The 22,454-nt window shown below is 39.0% G+C and overlaps 1 protein-coding gene across 6 annotated transcripts in view; it reads right to left on the bottom strand.

The window, feature by feature from the left end:
- EBF1 (EBF transcription factor 1) overlaps positions 1 to 22,454 on the bottom strand; it is a 265,338-nt gene that overhangs the window by 11,814 nt on the left and 231,070 nt on the right. For all 6 annotated transcript variants that reach the window (XM_066329262.1, XM_066329261.1, XM_066329260.1 and 3 more), the window contains exon 11: positions 16,426 to 16,514. In XM_066329262.1, coding sequence (XP_066185359.1) covers positions 16,426 to 16,514 — 89 coding nt within the window. The remainder of the gene's footprint in view (positions 1 to 16,425; positions 16,515 to 22,454) is intronic.

A 22,454-nucleotide genomic window follows, 5' to 3' on the forward strand; every position in this document is an offset into this window, starting at 1 on the left:
ACAGTCATTTCTTCTCTACCTGACTAATCATAGTTATTTATATAATGCTGAGCTAAAAACCTTAGAGTGCATCTAAAAAGAGATTGAGAACCGTGTTAAAAAATGAGGTAATTACATAGAATCTTACAGCTGCTCTCCCTCATATCAAATATATTTCAGTTCTTAAACACTGGAAATTCTTTGATGCCATATCATATTGCATGTAAATAAAACTAATTGTCATGATGGTTTATTGAAACATTCTTGACAAGTAGCATTCAATTTTCTTAGCTAGTCAATGGTTCTATTTTTTTCTTCCAACACTTTCAGAGTCTGTAAATTTGAGTTTCACACTTTCTCTAGCAATATTTGCACACAAGAAAAGCATTTCTTGTTTGTGACATTTTCAGATCATACAAAGTAGATGTTACAGAAAAACCCTCCTGTGTCAAATAGTGGTATCTTCTATCCCAGAGCTGACGGTACTTCTTACAGACACAAACCAGCTTTACAAACTCACCATAAAATGCTGCTAAAGACAGGCTCAAGATACTAACTTCCTGTTTTCTGAATGCATCTTAAACCTCTTGCAGCTCTGCCTAAATTACAATGGAAGCTGCTCCACATACAAAGGAGCCCCTGAAGTCCTCTATGAGTTAGAGCAGCAGACCTTGCAAGGTGCTTGGATTGCGGTGACCAGAAAATTGTTCTCACCTCCATGTCATTACGCTCACAGTGAAGCAGCCCCCGAGCATGTTTGTGTTCGGGATCTAATATATTGCCTTTCAATCAGAGCTGAGAGCCACTGAACACATAGACAGAACATGACGAGCAGGTCAGGAAAGCAATAAAGATTTTACAGAGCTGTCCAAGGTGCTAAATTTACTCAATAATGGGTTTGGCACCATAGTGTTAACCTCTCATTTACTACCAGTTTGAGGGACTAAATTGAAGTAGCTGACTTCATTTACCTTGAAATGTATATTTTATGACATTATGTAAGTAGATTGAAAGGGCACTGCAGTTTTAACAATTTAAAGGCTAGAGCATGTTTAAGATGAAGCTTGAATATTTATCGTATATTGCACTTAAACTATATTGTATATTAAAATGCATTGATTAAATTTGTAAAAGGTATTATAAAAAAAGACAGCTAGTATAAGAGATCCATGTCTTTTAAAATCCAATTGCTACTGCACATTACCACTGCAGTAGTAACAGATAAACAGATAGAGGGGTGGACAGAGCAGCAGACAGACAGCAAAAAGTGAGTGAAACTCACATTTTATAAAAAGAAATCTCTGCATAAGCCCAAGGTCTGTTAATCCAGATATTCTTTTGTTCACAGAAATTATTCTTTGCCTTCATCTTTGAAGCCTCGATTTTCGTAGCAATAAGTGGGCATCATGCAGGGTCTTTCCAATTGAATATGCAAGTGGAAGTATTTCCTGAGAGAGACAGAGTTTGACTAAAGCTAATATCTAATTTATGGGGGCATTTGTCAAGGAAGATCCACTTTTCTATTAATGCTAAAAGTCTGACAGCTTTTGGTTTAGAATAAAGGACTTAGCAGCATTTAGCTAGACCTAAGTGAGGGTCTTCCTTTTTTGCATTTTGTTTCAAATGAGAATAATTTTATTTTTCTAAAAATCACAAATGAGCAAATATTGAGAGAAAGAAAGATTACTTTAGTAATTAAATACGATACATCTGAACTCTGCACTACATTAAGCTGCACACCAAAATTCTGTAGTCCATTTTTACTCCAAACTGAAGCTGATTTTCTACTGATGGATTTTTACTTTTTAATTATAGAAACAGTCTCTCAATTAAATATTTTGATCAGATTTTCCTCTTGAAGATAATAAACGGTGTCTACATACCCAAAAGAGGGGCTGAGTAGTAAAGTCTACTGCAACTTTGCATATCTCAAAACTTTCATACTGGAATAACTGCACTTTTGAAGCACAAAGGCTGAAATTCAAACTGAATCCACTTCTGACTGAATGCACCTTGAACACTACAGCACCACTTCATGTTTTGTTGGAGGCTTGCATTTCCTTCAGAAGGATTTCATTAAGAACATGAAACTTGCATTTCAAGTTTTATCATGATGAAAACACTTTGTGTCAAGATTTATCACAGCGAACACATTTTTGTTAGTTTTAAAAGAGACGGGGTATTTCTTCTTGTAACATCTGCTTACTTTTTATTGAGAAACTCAGGAAAAAAAAAAATCCCATCTGTGTCCCAAAAGGGCTGTGAGTCTGGTGAGATAAAGGGTATCTAGAGTTACACTGAGTTGTTCAGCTTAAGTAACTAAATTAGATAATGTTCAAGGTACTCGTTAAACCGAAATGAATTTTGTCAAGAAGAAGCTGACCACAATATATAACACTCATCAGCCACATATTGTATTATTGAGACCACCAAAGGATTTATGAACTCGTGGAGGGCGTGGGGGGGAAGCTGTTCCAGCATCCTCTGAGGCATTTATCTTATGTGTTGTCTGAGTATCATATCACCTTCTAATGCTCTTTAGCATTGTAATACAAGAGAGAGCTCATTCATCTTCTGAGAGGGTACTTAGGGATGATGATGTCATTCATACTTCCTTGACTCTTATGTCTGACCTCCTGCCTCTGCCTTCTAACTTCCTACTCTCATGGCTACTTGCAAGAAAAAAAAAATCCTCTACAGACTCAAAATGCTCAGCACCAGACTCGAGTTCACTTCTTCACCTTGGAAAGGTCACATTCTGAAATTTCTAGTCAAAATCACAGTAATTTGTGCTCAGACTTTCCCTTTGGTTTTCAGCTGGTGAAACAATAAATGTGATAGCTAAGGACATGGGTTAGAAGTAAGTTTTAAAGTTACACTTGAAATCTGTGTATGCATTATATTTTAAAAGATAAAATTGGGAACACCTCTTTGAAATGTAAAGACAAAACCAAGAAAGACATTTACAAGAATGCCAAAGATCTAAAATGCCAGACATTGAGCTTGGTACACAAGAGCTTCAGCCTGTCCAGAACCTCCCATCTCTCCACATCAACAGTGAGAACTGCATTATTGTATCCTTTTCAGCAATTATAGCTTTATAAAGACTCATAAAAGCCATTCAAAATGTAAAGATCCTCCATTTACTGTAAGACTGAGGGAACCATGCCAGCCTAATGGGAAGTATAAAATAACAGGGCCATTTCTCTAAAAAGATACTTGTACTCACACCAAGCTGAAAACTTTTCCAACAAACAAACAACTAAATGGTTTCCATATATTATGACTGAATCATACCAGAGAAGTGAACACCACAAAGACAAGAAGGCAAAATGGGAGAGAAAAGGAGCATATCTCACTCGAGGGGCATAAAAAAGCTTAAGCTTACCACTGCCTACAGGATGGAAGTGCACTGAATTCCTGCCACCTAATTTCAGTGCCAACTTCCCAGAAAACAGGTCTACAGTGGGAGCTAGAACCTTGGTCTTTCCAAGCCACTGTAGTCTCATCAGCCTCCACCCAGACTGAAAATCACAGCCTACATATACAGCATTAAAAACAGTCATGCATAACCTTACCACCTGCTCCACAATGAGCCAACCTTATAAATAAAATATAGGAAGCCTCTATGAGGCAGCAGAAAGAACAAACACTGAAGTGCAAATGGGAGCAGGCATTTAGCCATAAACATTGAGAATCGATGATTAAAACTCCTCTTAACCACAAAGGTGATAAATGCATACAGGGAAAACAAACTCTGTCCAAACAGTCTTCTTTGCAAATACTGCTGACAAAAGATACAACAAAATTATGATGATCACCTGCAAGTCTGTCCTTGCAAGTCTCCCATGTTACACCTATTATCTTCCTGGAAATGTGGTGTAGTTAAACACTAAAAAAAATATCAGCCTCCTTTTTTAATCCACACCACTCATGCTGGTGGTCCCATTTCCATAAATGATGGGCCCATAACAACAACAGAATTAGTAGCTAACACAGATGTGTTCTTCATCTAGATAGGGTGGCATGGAATAAACCATCATTAACACTGCTGGTTTGGAATAACTCTTTGAATGAACTCTCGTTTGAGAGTCTGGATGCTACTACCATATCACCATCAACTGAAGCATCTGGCAAGTCATTTGGAGGGTTTTGTTGCTAAAAGCTCTGGAGTTGTCTGCTAATGTTGGGTCTCTAAATAAAGGCAGAAGAGTGGGTATAGGAGAGCAGATATGGAGAGTTAAAATCACTCTGCTGGGATTTAAATCATCTCCTTTAGGGACTTTAGGGACAACAGTGATGTCATGACTCACATCCAACTCCCTCTGTTAGCTGGAGAACTTTGCTTCTCCTAAGTAAGTCTTGCCCCCAACTCCTCAGTTTACCAGGAAAAGGCATTTACAGTCACATGCAGGAATCCTTCAGAGCTGTCAGATTTTACCTCATGGGGCCAATCTACCTCTCCTGCAGCCAGGGCAGGGCTGGTGGATATTACTGCACTGTACCCTTGTATCTGTGCACAACCTGCAGCACACCAGCTGAGAGCTGGCAGGCGTCAGCGGTGTTTGGGACTCACCAACACAGTGGCAGCCCTCGGCCTCCCCTACAGCATTTCCCACAGACTGTCCTGCAGGCTCACACTGTGAGGGTCTCATGACAGACCCCCTCAGCCTGAAACAGCTACAGAAGGAGAGAAAACACCTTTTACAGCTGTACAAAAGCCTGAAGGATTTGTAGCATGGAAAGACTGGTTCTCCTGCATACTCTTCTTTTATGCCATCCCATCATTCATGCTGTGGTCAGTTTGTCATACCCAGTGAATCACCACAAGACAATCTAATTAGATGCAAACTAGAGCACAAATGGGTAAGTCCACATAATTTAGTGACAAACAAAAAATCCTTCGCCAACTTCCTTTATGGAAATCCCTCCATCCCACGAGGTTACAGTGACTCACACTGTTCTCCTCTACCTAGGCTGCAAAAGGATTATTCCTGATTTATCAATATGAGCAAACAAATGACAACATTAGACTCTTCTTTTATCTGACCTCAAAAGCTTGTCACAATGACCTAAAAGCAATTTTTCCTTGTAAATTTTCCTTATGTGCCTTCACTACCAGGGCAATTTTGGATAGGAGCCTTGGGCATTTATTTTTTAACATTTACTCCAAACTATTTGTATGAGCATCTGCAGTACTTTAAAGCAGAAGTTTATTATTGAGATTAAGGAGTTTTTAGGTTTGGGGGCTTTTTTTTCAGTTTTATATATGTAAGACTTTCTGATAATTCTTCCTTTTGCTGGTATTAACATTCCTATTTCTTGGGAGAAAAAAAAAAAAAAAAAAAAAAAAGGGGAAAAAAAAGAGTTCTTGCTCAAAATCTTCTCCGGACTAATTTATACTCATATCTTTTGGGAAAATTGTCAGTATTCCCCTATGGAAGAAGAAGAGTGTTTTGAATTATTTGAAGGGTCTGGACTTGGGTAAACTTTCAAAGAATTTGGAAAATTGAACAGAGGCACTAATTCTGACACTCTCATTCCAAGATACTGCAGAGGCTGTTTTAGATTTATTCTATGGATCATATTATTGAATCCATTAGAAAAATTCCCTGGAATATTGGCAATTAAAAAAAGATTACTCTGTGGCTTGTGATTTTGTGTATGGCATAATGCAGGTATCAAATTATGTATTTGTAAGAGTGAAAAACTTTGCAAATGGACACGCTGATATCTATTTTCTATGATTTGTGTAAACAATCCAAACACAGGTCAAGTCCTAACACTTTTAAATTGATCTTACATTAGGTCAAACTAGATTGTATTGGGTGGCTTAATTCACTTGGCTGCTTTTAAATCTATAGAGAAATATGCTTGGTAATGCATGGCAAAAATCCTGCTGAGGTAAATCAGAGGAGCTGTGTAGCAATTAAAGTGTTAATTGTAGATACATGTCTTGTCCACTTTATTTTCACAATTTGCCTTATGCATTTACCCCTAGAAATATCTAACGATGCTAAATTAGCTCTTTTCTATTAAAAAAACCAATTCACAATTAATTAAAGACCCACCCATGCTTTCTTTTAATGAAGGAGGAAAAAAAACACACAACAAACTAAACTAAACCAAACAAAAACCCCAGTCTATCTTTAAGATCTGTGCAACTGTCACTTTCCTGGATTGGATGCTTCAGGTGGGAAGAGTGAGCAGTTAAAAATTTTAATAGCAGGAGAAAACTGAAAAATAAGACATATTGAAATTCTGACCTACAATAATATTCCACTCTGTTCTGTGGAGAGTGGATGCATAAAAATGTTGAAATAGAGACTGGAATAATGTTGGTGGGTTTTAGTATTACAGTTAAAAGACTGCTCAGTCATAACCCCTACAAATGACTACTTTCACTTCCATTTTATCATCGGCATAATTAAAAGAAGTCTCTTGAAAGGGGCATTCTCATTACAGCCAAGGACCACTTCAGACCCCATTGAAATGAAAAGACAGACCATAGATTAGGTGCAGATACAAGTGGCAATTTCTAGGGAAGCATAAAATACCAAATGTGTAACAACCATATTTTATGTCTTCAAAAGGCTCTCAGTATTTTATTGCACAAGGAGACTTTGGCTCAGAAAGACAACTTCAGCCAAGTGGCTCCTATCAAATATTCTAAAAAAACTTCAACTTCCTTATCAGAAACAAAAGTTATTTTGTTCCTTGTACTATTATTTTTAATTTACAGTCCTATAATTCAGCTGAAATTATAAAAAGCAAGTATAAATGTTGAATAACTATGAATTTAATAAATTTATCCAACATTTCACAGAGGTAACACTCTTTTTCTGTGCACAGCTCCAGAAAGTAAAAGCAGCCACAGCATTTTACATGATCTAAGGCTCCTTTTTCAGTGTTGAGGAAAAAGTATTACCAATGTCACTACACCAATATATTTTATAGAATTGCTTAAAAAATACTGACTTTTCAAAATACATCAGTATTTCAGTAGCTTTTTTGATCAACAAAACCTCAGTGCTCAAGCTACTTTACGGCTGAATAATGAAAAAAAAAATCCAGATTATCAAATTATGAGTATTATTTTTTTTCCTGTTCATTAAAAAATGCTTTCAAACACATTTTATTTGTCTCACATTTGGAAAAATTAGGCACCTCTATTCCTTCAACTGTTTGGACATCAAGATATTATGAGCAGATGAAATTATGAATTCAGCATTATTAGTGGAGATGCTTAAGTCATTCTAAAGAACAAAATCAAAAACTTCACAATTTCTGTATCTTGGACTGCCCAAGATATAGCAACAAAAAATGTGTTGAATATATGTAGCTCTGCTTCAAAAATACTTCTGTGTCTTGTTTTCATTCCTCTTTCAGCAAATGTATCATTTGTTATCTGTAGTCACAAATGTATTCCAAAATATTCTTTAAGATAAATCCAAACTGCATTTCCGTGCCTGTACAAGTAGGTTGAGATTGTGCTATTGTACTTAGAGGACATTCCAGCCCAGTTGAGTTATATCACCATAAGTTACATGATTGACTTTTACAGCAGAAAGAAAAGGTTGTACTCAAACAACTGTTATTGCCTCAATGGAGAAAAAAAAAAAAATCAATGAATGTAAAATGAACAAGAGATTTTGTCCAAGTTGCAGTTAATACCACTGAAGAGCTATGGATATTAAAAGGTCAACAAATAAATTAGTCCAAGTGTTATGAAATGAATGATTTGGCTTATAATTGTATTGAGTGCAAATTGTTCACTGCCTATTAGACCAGGTAATTTTTAACCATGGTGCCTCAATTACTGTTCCATAAGCAATAATACAGTTGTAAGAGCCACTGGTTCGATCGAGTGACCTGGGAGACACTCCAGGACAGCTGCCTCTGTATGATGGATCACTGAGCCTCATCTCCAAATGGTGCCAAACCTTCCCTTCCTGGGAGGGGATCTCATAAAAGAAACATTACTGCTTGATTCATTTTACCAAAATGCTTGAGTTTTCTAGAGTCAGCAGCTGGGCATAGATTGTGAGGCTCTGTATTTCTTAGAAGAATTACGACAGGAGGCATCCTATTGCTTCCAGCACTCTCTGCTAAATGGCATCATGATGGTTTGGAGGATGCTTTTTCTGCTGCTCAATTGGGCTGCATTGTGAGAAGCACATGGCAATCATATTTTACATCACCACGTAAACCACCACATAACACCTAAAACTAGGCCAGAAATGGAAACTCCAGGTGAGATTATAGACATTACTTCACACTTGTGCAATGCCCCGCATTCAGAGATCTCACTTTAATGGGAGCAAATTAAACTTCACAACACACTTTCTAGGAAAACACAATCTTCTCCCCCATCTTCATCAGAGACAGCCTTGAAGTGTAGCTGTTTGGCTGAAGTTACACTGGGCTATGGTTACAACCAAGGCAAGTTTTGTAGGGTGAGGTAATAGCTTTGATCAGAGACACTGATATGGGTGAGAAAAAGTACAGTCAGCACATAGGAAGTAAAGAAGAGCACCCAGAAGCCTGGTTTATTCCAGTTATATCAGTCAGCCTAAAATATAACCACTCCCTACAAATCCTGATAGCCTTAAAAAGGGAAAAGGAATCAATCTGATATTGCTTTCATGCTAGGAATCAACACCCACGGCAGCAGCTGTGTTTCCCCATTGATCCTTGGGGCATGGTGCTCCCTGTGAGCCAGGGCTCAAAATAAGGCAATAAAGGGTTCACCAGGCTTCCCAGAGGACTGGGCCTTAGAGGATTGTAACCAGGCTGTAACTACACAGATCTGCTCTCTACTCATAGATAAAATAAACTGAAGAGGTAAATGGAAATCTTGAATTATCAAATAATCTGCACAGGAGAAACCACAATAATAAAAGCCTAATTAGAATAGATTGTACCCCATACAATCAAATCCTGTTTATATTGTCACTCTACTATATTTTTGATAAATCACTACATTCAAACGGTCTGTTGGGAGGGTGGTTTTCCATTTCATCTCTCCATTGAGCAAAAAAATGTCTGGAGTCTGCATTTCCATTTCACCAGCACACAGTTGAACTGAATATTATTTGGCACAATACAGTGTACAACTGAGCCACTAAATGGCTGATTTACTAAATTATTATTAGATGAGCTCTTGCTGTTCCAAGTGAAAGTGCAGTCACTGTCTCTCTTCATGGTGTGTTCAAATTGTTCTGTGTTTAAATATTCAGCATGAGGCTAATGTGAACTGATGAACTGAGACTACAAACGTTCACTTTCGATGCAGACAGGGAGACAGAGATGCAACGTATCATGTGGCCTGTGGAGGTGAAGATGATTTATGGTTAAGGATGCTGCTGCCTATTTCCATTAATATAAGATATTCTTAATTAGCTTCGTGTTTGATCCAGGAATTTGGAAATGTAGCTAGAAGCTAGCAAACAGCTCCAAAACTGATCATAGCTGTGTGGTTATGGAGGCATCAGAGTCTGGTGAAGAGGTACTTGAGCCTGGATCTCTGTCAGTAAAGTGCATCAGCTGCCTCCACAGTTTTCTTCTTTGCTCTCTTTTAATATTTGAGCTGTAACTTAAAACTATCACCTGCAATTACTACACCTGAGCATCACGAGTCCTCAGTATGTAAAGGACTGACCATGTTGTGTAGTTCTATGACTGACTGAGGTGAGCAGATACGGGGGAAAAGGAAAAATAGAAAATTTTAAGAAAGGTTAAAGAAAAAAAAGAAACAATTTCTTTACTGCCACCTGCTGGAGTTGACAATAACCCTTTGTCCCACGGAGAGAACAAGCTCCTCACTTGGAGGACAGTTATGGGGAGCATTTAAAATACTGTGATCCCAGACACTTACAGTAGATTAGAATTTTTTATTGGTGCTGTGTTGCCATAACAACATAAAGACAGCAGATGACTTAAGCTAAGCTTGCAAAGCAAAAGGCTGCTCATCTGGCAGTTAAAATGAATACAGTTCACTTCACAAGTTCCCCATATGGACCCTTAGTGTATGGTAATGAGGATACCATATGGTGGGAGAAAATGCACAGAGAACAATTGTGCTCCACTGGATGAGTGAAGTGAGCGGGAAGTTATGAGGAAACACAGGAGAGAGATTTGTGTGTGTGCTCTCTAACTCAAGGGTTTCTTTCAGAGGGGGGTTCTCTCTCTTCTTAATCTTCTTCTTAATATATACATGCATAGAAATGACAGAGAAACATATTGCACATTTTGCAACATCATTCATCATAAACTGTCAGCTGTGTTTGTAAATCAGCTTGGTAAGATCTTAGAAATTTGTAATTCTTAAAAGGTAAAAGTGCTAAGTTTTTAGACAAAGTGCAGGAAAATTTAAGCACTTCTGACAAGTAGAAACATTAGTGGTAATCATTTTAAAAATGCTTGCATCTTCCTGCCTGCATGTTTAGCTGTAAATAATGCCGCAATGAATAAAAGCTTTAAAAAAGGGGAGGGGAGGATGAAATGGAAAAAAAAAAATTATTTCCAAAAGGATAAAAAGTAATAGATGCTCAGAACCATATGCATGCAAAATCCTGCTGTAAATGTACATATGCTATACAGTGAGCTGTGCTAACCAGATCCCAAACCTGGTAAGACAGCTTGCTAAAGGCTGCAAAGTCAATTTTGTACTACACATGCTTCATAAAAGATGAATATAAATGCATTAGTTAGACACGGTGAGCTAAATTAGAAGGTCAGGCAGGGCTGGAAGGGCTGAAATATCACACAACCAATGACTGTAATTACTCTTTTTTTAAGTCTATTAAGTGGTGTTGTTCTATCAAGGCTCAGGGGTATAGGACATGAAGTACAAGATAAAGTAATGTGTATTTATTACTCCCACGGGATCAATTTACTAGATATTTTCAGCTCCATGGAGCAAAATACACAAATGCAGCCTTTGTTACTTTCTTCAAACTGTGGCTTTTTCCTTCCAAACCCGCTCCTCGAAGGGACTGTGTTTACCTGTTTGGTGCCTTCTGTCATCCTCAGTTAATTGTTGTATTTAGAACCAACAAGGACGAGGATACAGGAATTGAGAAATGTGAGGATCCCTCCTACACGATGCTCAAACAAGTGGTTGGAGTCGCTCAGATGGAATGTGCAGACTAGAAAATCCAATGCCAGGCAGGATTTTTATCCCAAGGCAAAGCAGAGAGCGGGAGTGGAGAACGGCGCAGAGCTCCTTGTCATCATGTTAGCCCTGATCTATTAAAAGTTTTGTCATAGATTCTAAATTACACCATCTGCTCTAATCATTTGCTGAGTAAATGCTGACCCAGTTATAAAGAAAGCTCAGTGAAATGTGTGTGCACGCTGCTGACCTTCAGAAAGGAAAGAGCTCCTTGCCAGCCCTGTGTGCTGGCTCTGCCCTTCAGCGAGCGGTGCCTCTGTCCCTTTGCTCTGCACTTCAGACTCTGCCCATTCCCAGACACCCCTCTGACGTCCACCACCCCACAAAGGGGACACTTTCACAGGTACCTCACCCTGTCAGAAGCTTGATGCTCTCGCACTGAATATTTTCTATTGGGTAAACAAAATATCAGACCCCCTAAACAAGCTCCTCAACCAAGTGCTCAAATTGTTAGGAAACTTAAAAACTCCCAGCTGTTGAGGGTTCAACCTTATCTCTGGTCTCACATTTCTGTAAATTTTACAGTAGAATGTAGGACCCTTCAAGCACATCCCATGACCTCTTTGCTGTACAGATGAACTCCAATAGCTCCACTTTACATGCCTCTCCCTTCCTCCCCACACTTAGTATAAAAGTTTTCTAATGATTCTCTTGTTATACTGGATGGGAAAAAAAAAAAAAAAAAAAAAGAAAAAAAAAAAAAAAAAAGGTGTTTTCTTAGCCGAAAATTACTAACTTAGGTTAAAATACAGTATATGTTGAGTTAGTAGATGGCAATGCTTTCTGCAATTTTCATTGGGTCTGTCTGAAGCAACAACCCTGAGCTGCATTGTCTTCGTTGCTATTTTAACCTCTGCTAGCAAGCCTGAGCCAACCACCCACGTTTAGAGAAAACCTTTATTTGCAATATAAACAATACCCATGTCACGATGGATAAAGGGCAGATCTGTGGGATTTCATATGGAAAAAGACAACTGCTTTTGCCAGCCTCTGCTTCCTAATAACCACATGTCTTCTATTAGTGTCCTAAACGAGGAGGTGGGCTATGTCTTGGGAGGTTTTAATGACTGACCAGAGAAAAGGAGCTGAAGGGAAGGAGGATTCTGGTTACCTGTGCTCTCAGCTCAGCAGGGAGCCCCCTGTGCACTAGAGAGAGAAGCTCCACTTTCATCTACATGAAGAGAAACCAGAAGTAAATGTCCCTTTCAGGAGGGATAAGGGGTCTCCTAGACAGCACTGAAGGAACAGACTGGGAGAGAGAGGATGTCAGATCACAGAGGGAGTTGATGCAATGACTCGCTTCTCAAACACAGAGTGAACGATCTTCTGCTTAATCTAAATACAAGTGATGAGTTGTAGGAGTGGTGAAAATGGCAAATAAAATCTAGGAAATTGCATATAAAGAGGAATCGTTGTTATTAAATCATTTAGGATGGATGTGTTTCAAATCTAGCTCACAGTTGAAGCTGTTTTACAGCTCTAGCTGCGGAGTTTTAACAAAATTGCAGAATTGCATCCGTGTCTGCCAGGGATTTATTTTAAGGATTGCAGGGTAGTTACATGAATGAACCTTAATAGACTCAACATGTTGTTGTGATCTGAACTCTTCAGTGATCTCCAGTGCAGTTTATGTGCACAGGAACCAACAACACCATGAGTGCCTTTGTGTGCACGTGTGCAAACACCCGAGATGGGAATGGGGCACACACGTGTGCAGGGCTGTTCCCAGCTCCACACAGGTCTCTACAGACTGCAGGACAATGACACCATTTCTCAACCTGAGCATCACAGTGTCCCTGTTCTCTTATCCCCAGAGGTCTCTTGTTTCCTCTGATCTGCCTCCTGTCTGTATCAGAAAGGAAAGACTACACTGCCCAGCACACTCCTGGTACTTGAACTCACTCCAAGCTTTGGGTGCTAATCCCACCACCTCTTGGCTCTCCTCCTGGTGCCTGTGGGGGTGTCTGTACAGACATGCACATCTCCTTCCACTGCCTGACCTGCTCTGGACAAGAAGGGAACAGATTCTGGCTCAAGCTGGCTCCATAGCTCAGCTGTCAGCATCAGCTCCCTCTCTTTTCTCCAGAAACTATATATTATCTTTCTACTTTAAACACATCAGCTGTCAATCTAGCAGTCCAAAGACCCTCATTTCCAGGTGCTCCCATTCTCCTCACTGTGGGAGGGCATTCTCTACTGGAATTTGCCTGTTGAAGCACAGGGAAGGAGAAATTACTTTTTAAAATTTGTCCTTTTTTTTTCTTTGCCAACTTAGTTGGAACATTTAAGAACATTCATCCTGAGCATAAATACTGAGCACAGTATTGAAAATACTGATTCTAAACCTGTGGAGATCAAAGTTCTCAAACAGCCTCAATGGTTTAAGAAATGCTGCTAACTCCTCAGCTCTGGAGGGCAGAGCATGCACCAGCACTCACTTGATGGCCTCAACAATTCTCCTTGACTGCAGGGATAAGTCACAGAGCAGAATGCTCTTGATGGTCCATGGGAAGGGCAGCATGCCCTTATGAACACAAAAATTATAACCACTTCTACCTCTAGAAAGATCTCTAACTCATCAGTAATGTTTCAATGGAATAATGGCCACGAACCCTATTAGAGAACTATGACTTGTTTTATTTATTTAATGCAAAGGCACAAGCTTTCTCATGAACAGAAAGTGATGATGTGCTCTCAGGACAACAGGAGAAATGGAGGGAAGGATTTTGAGAGCTCTGAGCGCTGCTCTCCTCTCAGCTGTTTCTCTCCAACATTTGCACTCTCTGCCCGTGTTCCACTGTGGGAGCCATATGGCTTCCAACACTCCTCTAAGTAGCCACTGAGAATTGTCTGTAGTGGAAGAGTGCCAAAGCCCTTCCTGGTTTAATGACATGGGGAAGAGCACTGTGCAGTGCTCACCAGCACAGAGGCTCAGGGCGTCCTTGATGATGATCCTGGAGCCAGCAAGAGATGCTGGGAATTGAACCATCAGTGCCTCAAATACAGAAGTCAACATGTGCCAACCCCTGCTGCATTCAGCCTCTGTGTGTGGCATAATAATGAGACTTGAACTTGAGGTCCAACCTTCAAGCTTGAACAGAAGGAATTAACCAAAGACAGAAAAAAAAAAAAAAAAAAAAGGTCCTCTCTTTATCCTGTTTTCCTTCTAAGCTTGCACAGTGTTGCCAGTTTCTTCACTGAGTTTATTCAACTCTTAAGGTTTGTTCAACCTTAAAGTTCAACCCTTGAACCTCTTTTTTTTAGCCATCACATCTTACCTCTGCAGATATAACCACAATTTCCCTCGATTTAAAAATTTGAAAAATTAGTTTAAAAGGTATTCCAAAGAGACTCGTGAAGCCAAAAGGGTATAAAAAGGGACAGATGACTCAGTGCTAACCCTCACTCTCATACCTTATCCATAAATACCTGCTAAATTTCAGAGTCAAGATATGGAGCTAGGAGAAGCTTTCTTCTGCCTAATTCTGCAGCAGGGATGTGTGGTACCAGCCTCAGACCAAATGGGAAAGTGGAAGGTGCTCAGCCTGGAGGCTGCATTTCCACATTTCCACACTAGAACAAAGAGGCATTGCTGGAGACTCCCTTGGTGCCCCAGGACTCAAAACAAATGAGCCCAGTTCCTGTGGAGGTTGGTGATGCACCACAACCCCTGGCCACATAACTCAAATTGGAATTGTCCAGTTTTATTTTACTTAAATTTCTTGATTTAAATATAATGTATGGCCATTCACTAGCCAGCTGGAATATTTGATTTAGGGAAGTTTTACAGCAGTTCTTTTGGGCCTTGAAAATGCCTAGTGAAGGCTGGCTTCTTATTTTGAGAAACTATTTTCCTCCAGTAGCACATTTGGCAGCAGAGGCAGGATAGAGGTGAAAAAAAAGCCCTTACAGAAGGATGCTCTCTTTTTTTGGAAAGGGTTGCAGCTCTGGAGTGAAACTTGACAAGCCATGAAAGCTGTGTCCTGCTGCAAGTCAGTCCAAATGTTAGGGAAAGGGACAGCTTGCAGAGGGTGAACAGAGCCAATGGTAAATGTAACTCTCCAAGACAGCCTGTTTCTGTGGTGGGAAGAGGGAAGGACAACACATCAGCGACCCCAAAAGCACAGCCTGCAGCCTTCCCTAAGCAAAAATAAAAGACAGAACAAGCCTGTAAAGAAAAAAGCCACATACTGAATTTTCTTTCTTTCAAGGAATTAAACAAATTAAGTTCCGGTGTTCAGGAAATCTTCTCGCCTTTCAAACACTTTAGAAATGCAGCTAATCAAAGGCTACAGCAATCCCTGATGAAAGCCAGTGGACAGCTCAGGGAGCTACAGAAGAAAGGTCACAAGTATTGCCCAGTCACAAAGGCTATACTAGATATACATTAACTGAACAATTCATTTGTCTGTGTCTCAGGTCTGCAAATTCACATTTTCTTTTTCACAGGGAGTGTTCTGACTCCCCAGCTCACTCAGTAAAAGCAGATAAAACGTGGAGGCAACTGGGCACAGACAGTGAGTCCAGATCATCACTATTGCTCAGAGTTCCTGTGGACACGAGCAGCACTTAAATCCCCCACCTCTTACTCCAGTATACCACAAAAGTCACTGCAAATTCTTGCAAGGTAGCAAAACCAGACCTGAGTGCAATCCCAGTGTTTTCCCAGTACAAGAAACCCATCTGAATGATGCTGTCTTTCCTCCAGCTTACTTGACAGAAATCAACAAAAAAACTCACTATTTTTCATGGGAATAAACATCACTTCAGTACACAAAGCTTTAATTAAATCATCAATCCTGAAATAAAACAGTATATAATCATTATTATCCTAAACCAATACATGATGCAGCAGCAATGGAGTCACATCCAATTAACTTGATTTTATCAGTGGTGAAGTTCTCAAAATTATGCTGGCAAAGTGCTACTGATACCAAAACCAAAAAAGCATCAGTATTGTACGAAAACACTGCTCAGGTCCCAAAAGTAACCAACAAATATGTTCATTGTTAGGTGTTTTAGAACACAGGGAAAGATTTGCATTCAAGAAAGGCAAGAGCTGTTTGAGTTGGCTGTGACTGAGAAGGCAACAGAATTCTCCTAAGGCTCCAGTTGCTGATTGGGGTTTCTTGGTTATGCCTCTGTTTCAGCTCCTCTGGGCTGGGCACCAAGCCAGGACCATCACATTTACAGAGCCTTGCACTTTCAGACAAAAACCATGCAGTCACCACCTTTGCCATATTTAATAAGACAATGAACTTTGTGCTGACCTTTGGCAAGCGTTCGGGGTCACCGGGGTGCCGGGGGATAACCTTCTGTAACCTTTGGAAACCGTAGTCAATGGTGGGCTCGTTGAGGGCTGAAACAAAACAAACCACAGCGTGAGGTGACAACAGCAGAGCAATGGGCTCAGGTGACAACAGGCAAAGGCACCACAAGACCGTGGCAGGACCACAGCAAAACCCCCCTAGAACTCAGCACTGAAGTCTTGGATCAGTGGTTCAAACACTGCTTGAGGCTGGTCCTCTGGCTTCAAACCTTCTCACTTCAGCTCCTCCAGCAAAGCTGCTGGAAGATTTGGGGATATTGCATAGAACTTCCAGACAGGAAGCAATTATTATCTCTGAAAGGCACAATGAAATCAATTTGATAAATACTTTACGCCCCACATGTCATGTTGGGTTTTTCATATTACAAAGAAGGTGATTGGAAGACAAAAGTAGTTACTATTCCAGTGTATTTCTTGTTCCAAATATCATTGTACATTTAATATGCTCCATGTGCAATGTTCACAAATAAATTTGTTGTGAAATACAGGCAAGTGTCTTGGCAGAGGTTTTATTTTTCACTCATCAACGCTGACTTCAGCAGCTTAGGCTCCAATCAGCACTAAACTGATCCAGGAGACTTAACAATTAAAAAAAAACAACAACCCACATCCATGTTTTTAGTTCATCTTTGCCTAATCCTTGTCCGATAAAATGGAGGTGAGAAATGGTGAAAGTGGAACACTTTAATCTTCATGAAAATGCTGGTCTGTCTGCATTAATGGAAGCTCTGATTGTGTCAAGCCTTTAAGCACATGCTTATCTGTAAGCACATACTTAAACCCATTTGCTTTCAGCAAAGCAAATTTGAGCATATTATGTTTTTTATATGATTGCCTATAATTACAGGGGACTGCACTGAATGACCTTCCAGCTATATTTCCAGTCATATGATCACTTTAAAACTCAGATGTTAGTGAGACTTCAACATGTGCTTAGAATTTCCTAAGTGCTTTGGTGAACTGGAACAGTCAAGTATTCTTGAGCATCTCTAAACAACAGCACATCTTGACTCTCCCATGCCAATAGAGATGTGGAAATATTCCACAGCAATTTGTTTGAATTTTTTGAGTTAAATGGAAAAAGAAATATCGATTTGAAAGTGGACTTTTATATTTTCAGCCTTTTTTTTTTTTGGTGGAGGAAAAAAAATCTATCTTTTTTCATTTTTGAGTCACTTTAAAGTTTTTCTTCTTGTCTTAGCTTATTAATAGCAAAAAAAATTATTTCTTACACAAAGTCTTACTAATTAATGAATATATCATTACCTTTATGAAAATCTTATTATGAACTTTATTATGTGGCTAGAATGACTATATTTGAACACTGCGAAAAGATTTAGCATTAAACTCCATCTCCCAGCCTCAACATGGCACAGCCTGTCCATATTTCCATGTTTTAGTGAAGAGAACATTTTTCCATACTCCAAAAGGTCTTCATGTTATCATGAAACCAGTATCTAATCCCTGGCTTCTTTGTAATTAATTGACATTCTATACCAAACCTACAAAACGATCCCTTTAAATCACTGTTATTTTCAAACCACATTTCTACAGCAGATTGTCCAGCTGGCAAGAAAAGGGTCACATTTTTTATCTCCTCCTGGAACTTCGGCACATCCCATCCCCACAAGCAAACCCAGCAGTGCTGCTGCAGCCTGAGGCAGAGGAAGGTGATGTTGAGGGATGAAGACCTACCCAACATGTGAAACACAAATGTGTGGCTGGAGAGGGACATGGTCCAGCAGGACCTCAACATTCCTCCCATATCAGAAAGGAACCTTCTGACTGTATCCTGAAATTAGTCTTACAGTGTTATGGTAACACCAGACTAGAAATTCTTCAGGGCTTTACTTTCTGAGCTTTTATACTACCTCAGAGATGATGACACCCCTCCAGTCTCATTGTTTGTTTGAGCTTTTTTCAGGCATTTCCTTTCATCAGGAAAATCTGAATGTGATCTTTTATTTATATTCAGGAAGGAGTGAACATAAGGCTCACTTTTTTTGGGATGGTTGAGCCTTTTTCTCCTACATTTCCTTTCACACCCTGGCTCATGCTGACCTCTCTGTTGTGTAGTTTTGCAGAAAATATCACAGTACCTTGGTTTGGAACCCCCTGGTTTCCTTACCTCTGAGTTTATTTACAAGGCTGCTTAGTTTAAATATTTTTAAAATAAATTCATTTACCGCTATTTATATTTGTTATCAAAAATAATTGTTCTCTGAGAAGATTAAAAAAATCCCCAAACCCTACAGCTCAAATTTACATTTCTTTTGCAAATATGTTCAACGATTTTAGCATAGTTCTGTCAAATGTGTTTTTCCTCTAATTCAGTCTAGTTTATGACCATTTTCCCCTTGGATCCTTTGGGAAAGTAGTTACTAAATTCTGCAATATTATAAATGGAGGCCAGTTCTGAAATCCCCCCAGAGTTAGCAGTCATTTTCTCATATCTTCCTACACGTTCAACACATTTGAAATCCACAGAGTATTTCCTCTGAGTATTTTCTGAACTAAATGGCCAAAAAAAAAAAGTTAATTCTATGGTCCAATCTCCCAAGGCATCAGGCATACTGTGAGAGATAGTGAAAACTTTCTGCCTCAAACAGCTTCAGCTTTACTTTAGTGTTGAGGAGAGGCTGCCCACAGCAACCTACAGGATTGGGTCCTAAACTTGGGTCCTGTTGTTAAATACCACTCATCAGTCTATAACCCTTCAACCTTTCAATCTTAGATAAAACTAAAAAAAAAAAAAAAAAAAAAAAAAAAAAAAAAAAAAAAAAAAATCTTTAGCCTTTAGCTGCCTGGACATCTGACCGCAGACTGGACAATTTCAGCCCTCCATTCCTTGTTCATTTACAACCCAAACGTAATCAATCATCACTCGAAGAAAGAGATCTGTTCACATATTTAACCCCACCCTCAGCATTAAACCAGACCAGTTGTGTGTCAGGAGGTGGAAAAACTCCAAAGAAAAGGGAATATTCTCATCTCCAAACGCTGCAGACGAGCTGCTGCAAGGTCAGACAGCTCCTCCCTGCAAGGTTTTCCTCTGCCCCAGTATGTGTGACTGGTCTCTGCTCCTGAAGCCCATCCACAAAAAGGCATTTCCCAAGTCCTTTAATTCAAATAACAGTTTTCTTTCCATGACTGGGAAAAAAGAATTGATCAGAAATACAAACTCTATTTGTGTTCTTGACATCCCTACATTAAAAACAAGCTAACACATATGGTACTTAAAATGCATTCCCATTACCTTATATTTTAAAAGTACCATTGAAAGTACTACTAACTTTAAAAAACTGTGCTAAATTCAAATAGGTCCCAAGGCTAATGGAAGCAATTTGTATACCAACCCAAACTGACTGGCCCACTTTTCAAAATACAGGTATGATAATCTTGTGGTTTTAAAAGGACATTTAAATTGAAAGACTGTGAATTTAGTACATAATTATACCAATAGAACCCTTTAACTTGTCAACTTGTAAATCTAAAAGGCTATCAATCATTTCTAAAGAGGAAATAAACCTTAAAATTCTTTGATTGACAGTGCTTATTTTTTATGTGAAGAAAAAAAAAAAGGAGTAAAGTGGCCAGAAATCCATTTACAAAAGTACATTGTTTTACATAGGTGAGTAAAAAGCCAATAATTACACCTCCAAAAGACATATAAATCAAGGTAAGTACTTTTCCCTCACTTACATATTTTAAGTTGCAGTAAACTTCAGGTAACTTTTTATTAAAATACTTTTCCAAATGCAAGGCTTATTGAAGCCATTAATAGAGTAGCATTTTCATTTAAGCTAATATAATCATTTTTGCAAATACAAGATTTAAGCCATTTTTCTCCTTCCAAACAATAAACTTTCAGCCTGTCTCTTGTGTGAATTAACTAAAATTACACCCAGGTGTACAAAATCTGTCTCTCTATCCTAGTGTATGAGTTAAGGCACAATATTTATTATTCTTACCATTTTATGAATTACTTCTTAAACCCTTGAGGAAGAACTTTCTTTCAAATTAGACTCTAACAGAATAAGCCATGAAGCTCTTTATGCAGCAAGTCGAAAGCCATAACTCATAAAATCTAAGGCTTTTAATCAAGAAAATGCACAATGTCTGTGGAAATAGGGATGTGTACATTATAGTCATCTTTTCAAAGTCCAACTTATGTTTTCAACAAAAATGCTGCTTATGCCACTGAGAAAAAAATGTTTCCATCATAACCATAATTTCAAATTCTGCACGAATAATTTTAATAACCACATGCAGATAATCCACCATCTTTAAAAGTCTCTTTATTTTTTTTTTTAACCAGTCAGTGGAGGGCTTTTTTTTTTAATATTTCACATAATGAATTCCTACTGTGTCAATAAAGCTTTGGTTGTTAATTGAATGACTGTCTGATGTATCTGAGAGAGGAATTTGTTTCTCTGGCCATGCTGCCAACTCACAGCAGAATGATCGACACTTAATATCAGCAATTAAAAGGACCTGTTCAAATATCACATGGAATTCGTAGCTTGGGGTAGTGTAGGACAGCCCTTCACCAAGGAAAACTCATTCAGCAAACACAGAGAGTAATTGAATTAGACACATTTTAACATTATTATTCAAAGAAAAATAAACAGACACTACATAGAAGCATTATGGAAATATTTCAGAATGTAAAACATATCCAGTTAATTTGTTTCCCATGCATTCATGGTTTCATTTACTCCTTTTATTTTTCAGTCCTTGTTTCTTTTTCGTTCTATTTGACCCAAAACCAATGAGAAAGCAGTACTTAGACCTATGAACTTCCCATCTGCTCTTTCAGTGGAAAAGGCTGCAAGGAGAGGGAAGGGGCTCTGAGGGCTCAAATAACTCAAAAAAAAAAAAAAACAAGCTGAAGGCTACAAAAAAATCTGCCTCAGGCCCACAGGCATGACCATCCCTATCTCAGAGGAGAAATCTGGTCTTGATTTTTTTTTTTAAAGTGAAACACTCAGGGAAAGGCTGAGTGTTGTGGGAATTAAATACCCCACAGTGTTTGCTCCTGTGGAGCACCAGGGAGTCGCTGAACAGTGGAATGGAAGAAGATTCTTTAGACTCTTCTTCTGTCTCTTCACAAATTTATTTTGTAAATTTGGCTCGACAACAAAATTAGACAGCTGATGACAGCTCCTGAATGGCATTGTCAAAGGGTGGGGCTTTGGGATCTACATGGTTGTTTTGTTTTGCTTTTTTTCCTGTCCAATGGGAGAAACTTTATTAGAATATAAATAGAAGGTGACCCTGTGGCCAAGGCACACAACATTTTGCATCTCAACACCTCACAGCCACAAAAGACTTCTGCTGCAAGCCCCTGACCCAAAGAAAATAAAACATTGTCTGCAGAAGATGGGAATAAGACAGGACAGACCATAATAATGTCAAACTCCAGGTACTCAATGACTTGCTAAGGGCTTGCAGTGCTAGGGGATGGTGTCAAAAAGCAACATTTTGACACCAAACCAAACAACTCTTATGCACGGTGGCCTCTTTCTGCCTGCTCTACAAAGACAGCGACAAAACCCACTTCAAAACCCCATCATCAAATGAGAAAACGTCCGTTCTGCAAATCTCCCTGCAAAGACTTTTCCTTTGCTAATTAAAGCTCCCTAAATGAAAACATGCAAGCATCTGAGCTATTGGTGGTTGTTGTCTTGCTTTTTCTAAAGTTTTCTTTCCACTGACTTTCCCTGGAGTGTTTATTCCCACAAGCAGTGGAAAATGGAAGTGGGTGGGACAGCGAGAGCCTGCACAGAAAGGTTTGGGCTAGAAAGGCCCTTCCTGTCTTAACCCAGAATTTCCTGGGTTTTTTTCTGGTCTTGGTACTTAAACATGTTCCTGCGCATTAAATTTCCATTGCTAAAATCAAACTGTGACATCATGTCACTTCACTAAAATCAGGAATAGAGCTATCCAAAATGTAATTCCTGCGTTTTA

The sequence above is a fragment of the Sylvia atricapilla genome, chromosome 14 (assembly GCF_009819655.1).
Source record: "Sylvia atricapilla isolate bSylAtr1 chromosome 14, bSylAtr1.pri, whole genome shotgun sequence".
Lineage (NCBI taxonomy): Eukaryota > Metazoa > Chordata > Aves > Passeriformes > Sylviidae > Sylvia > Sylvia atricapilla.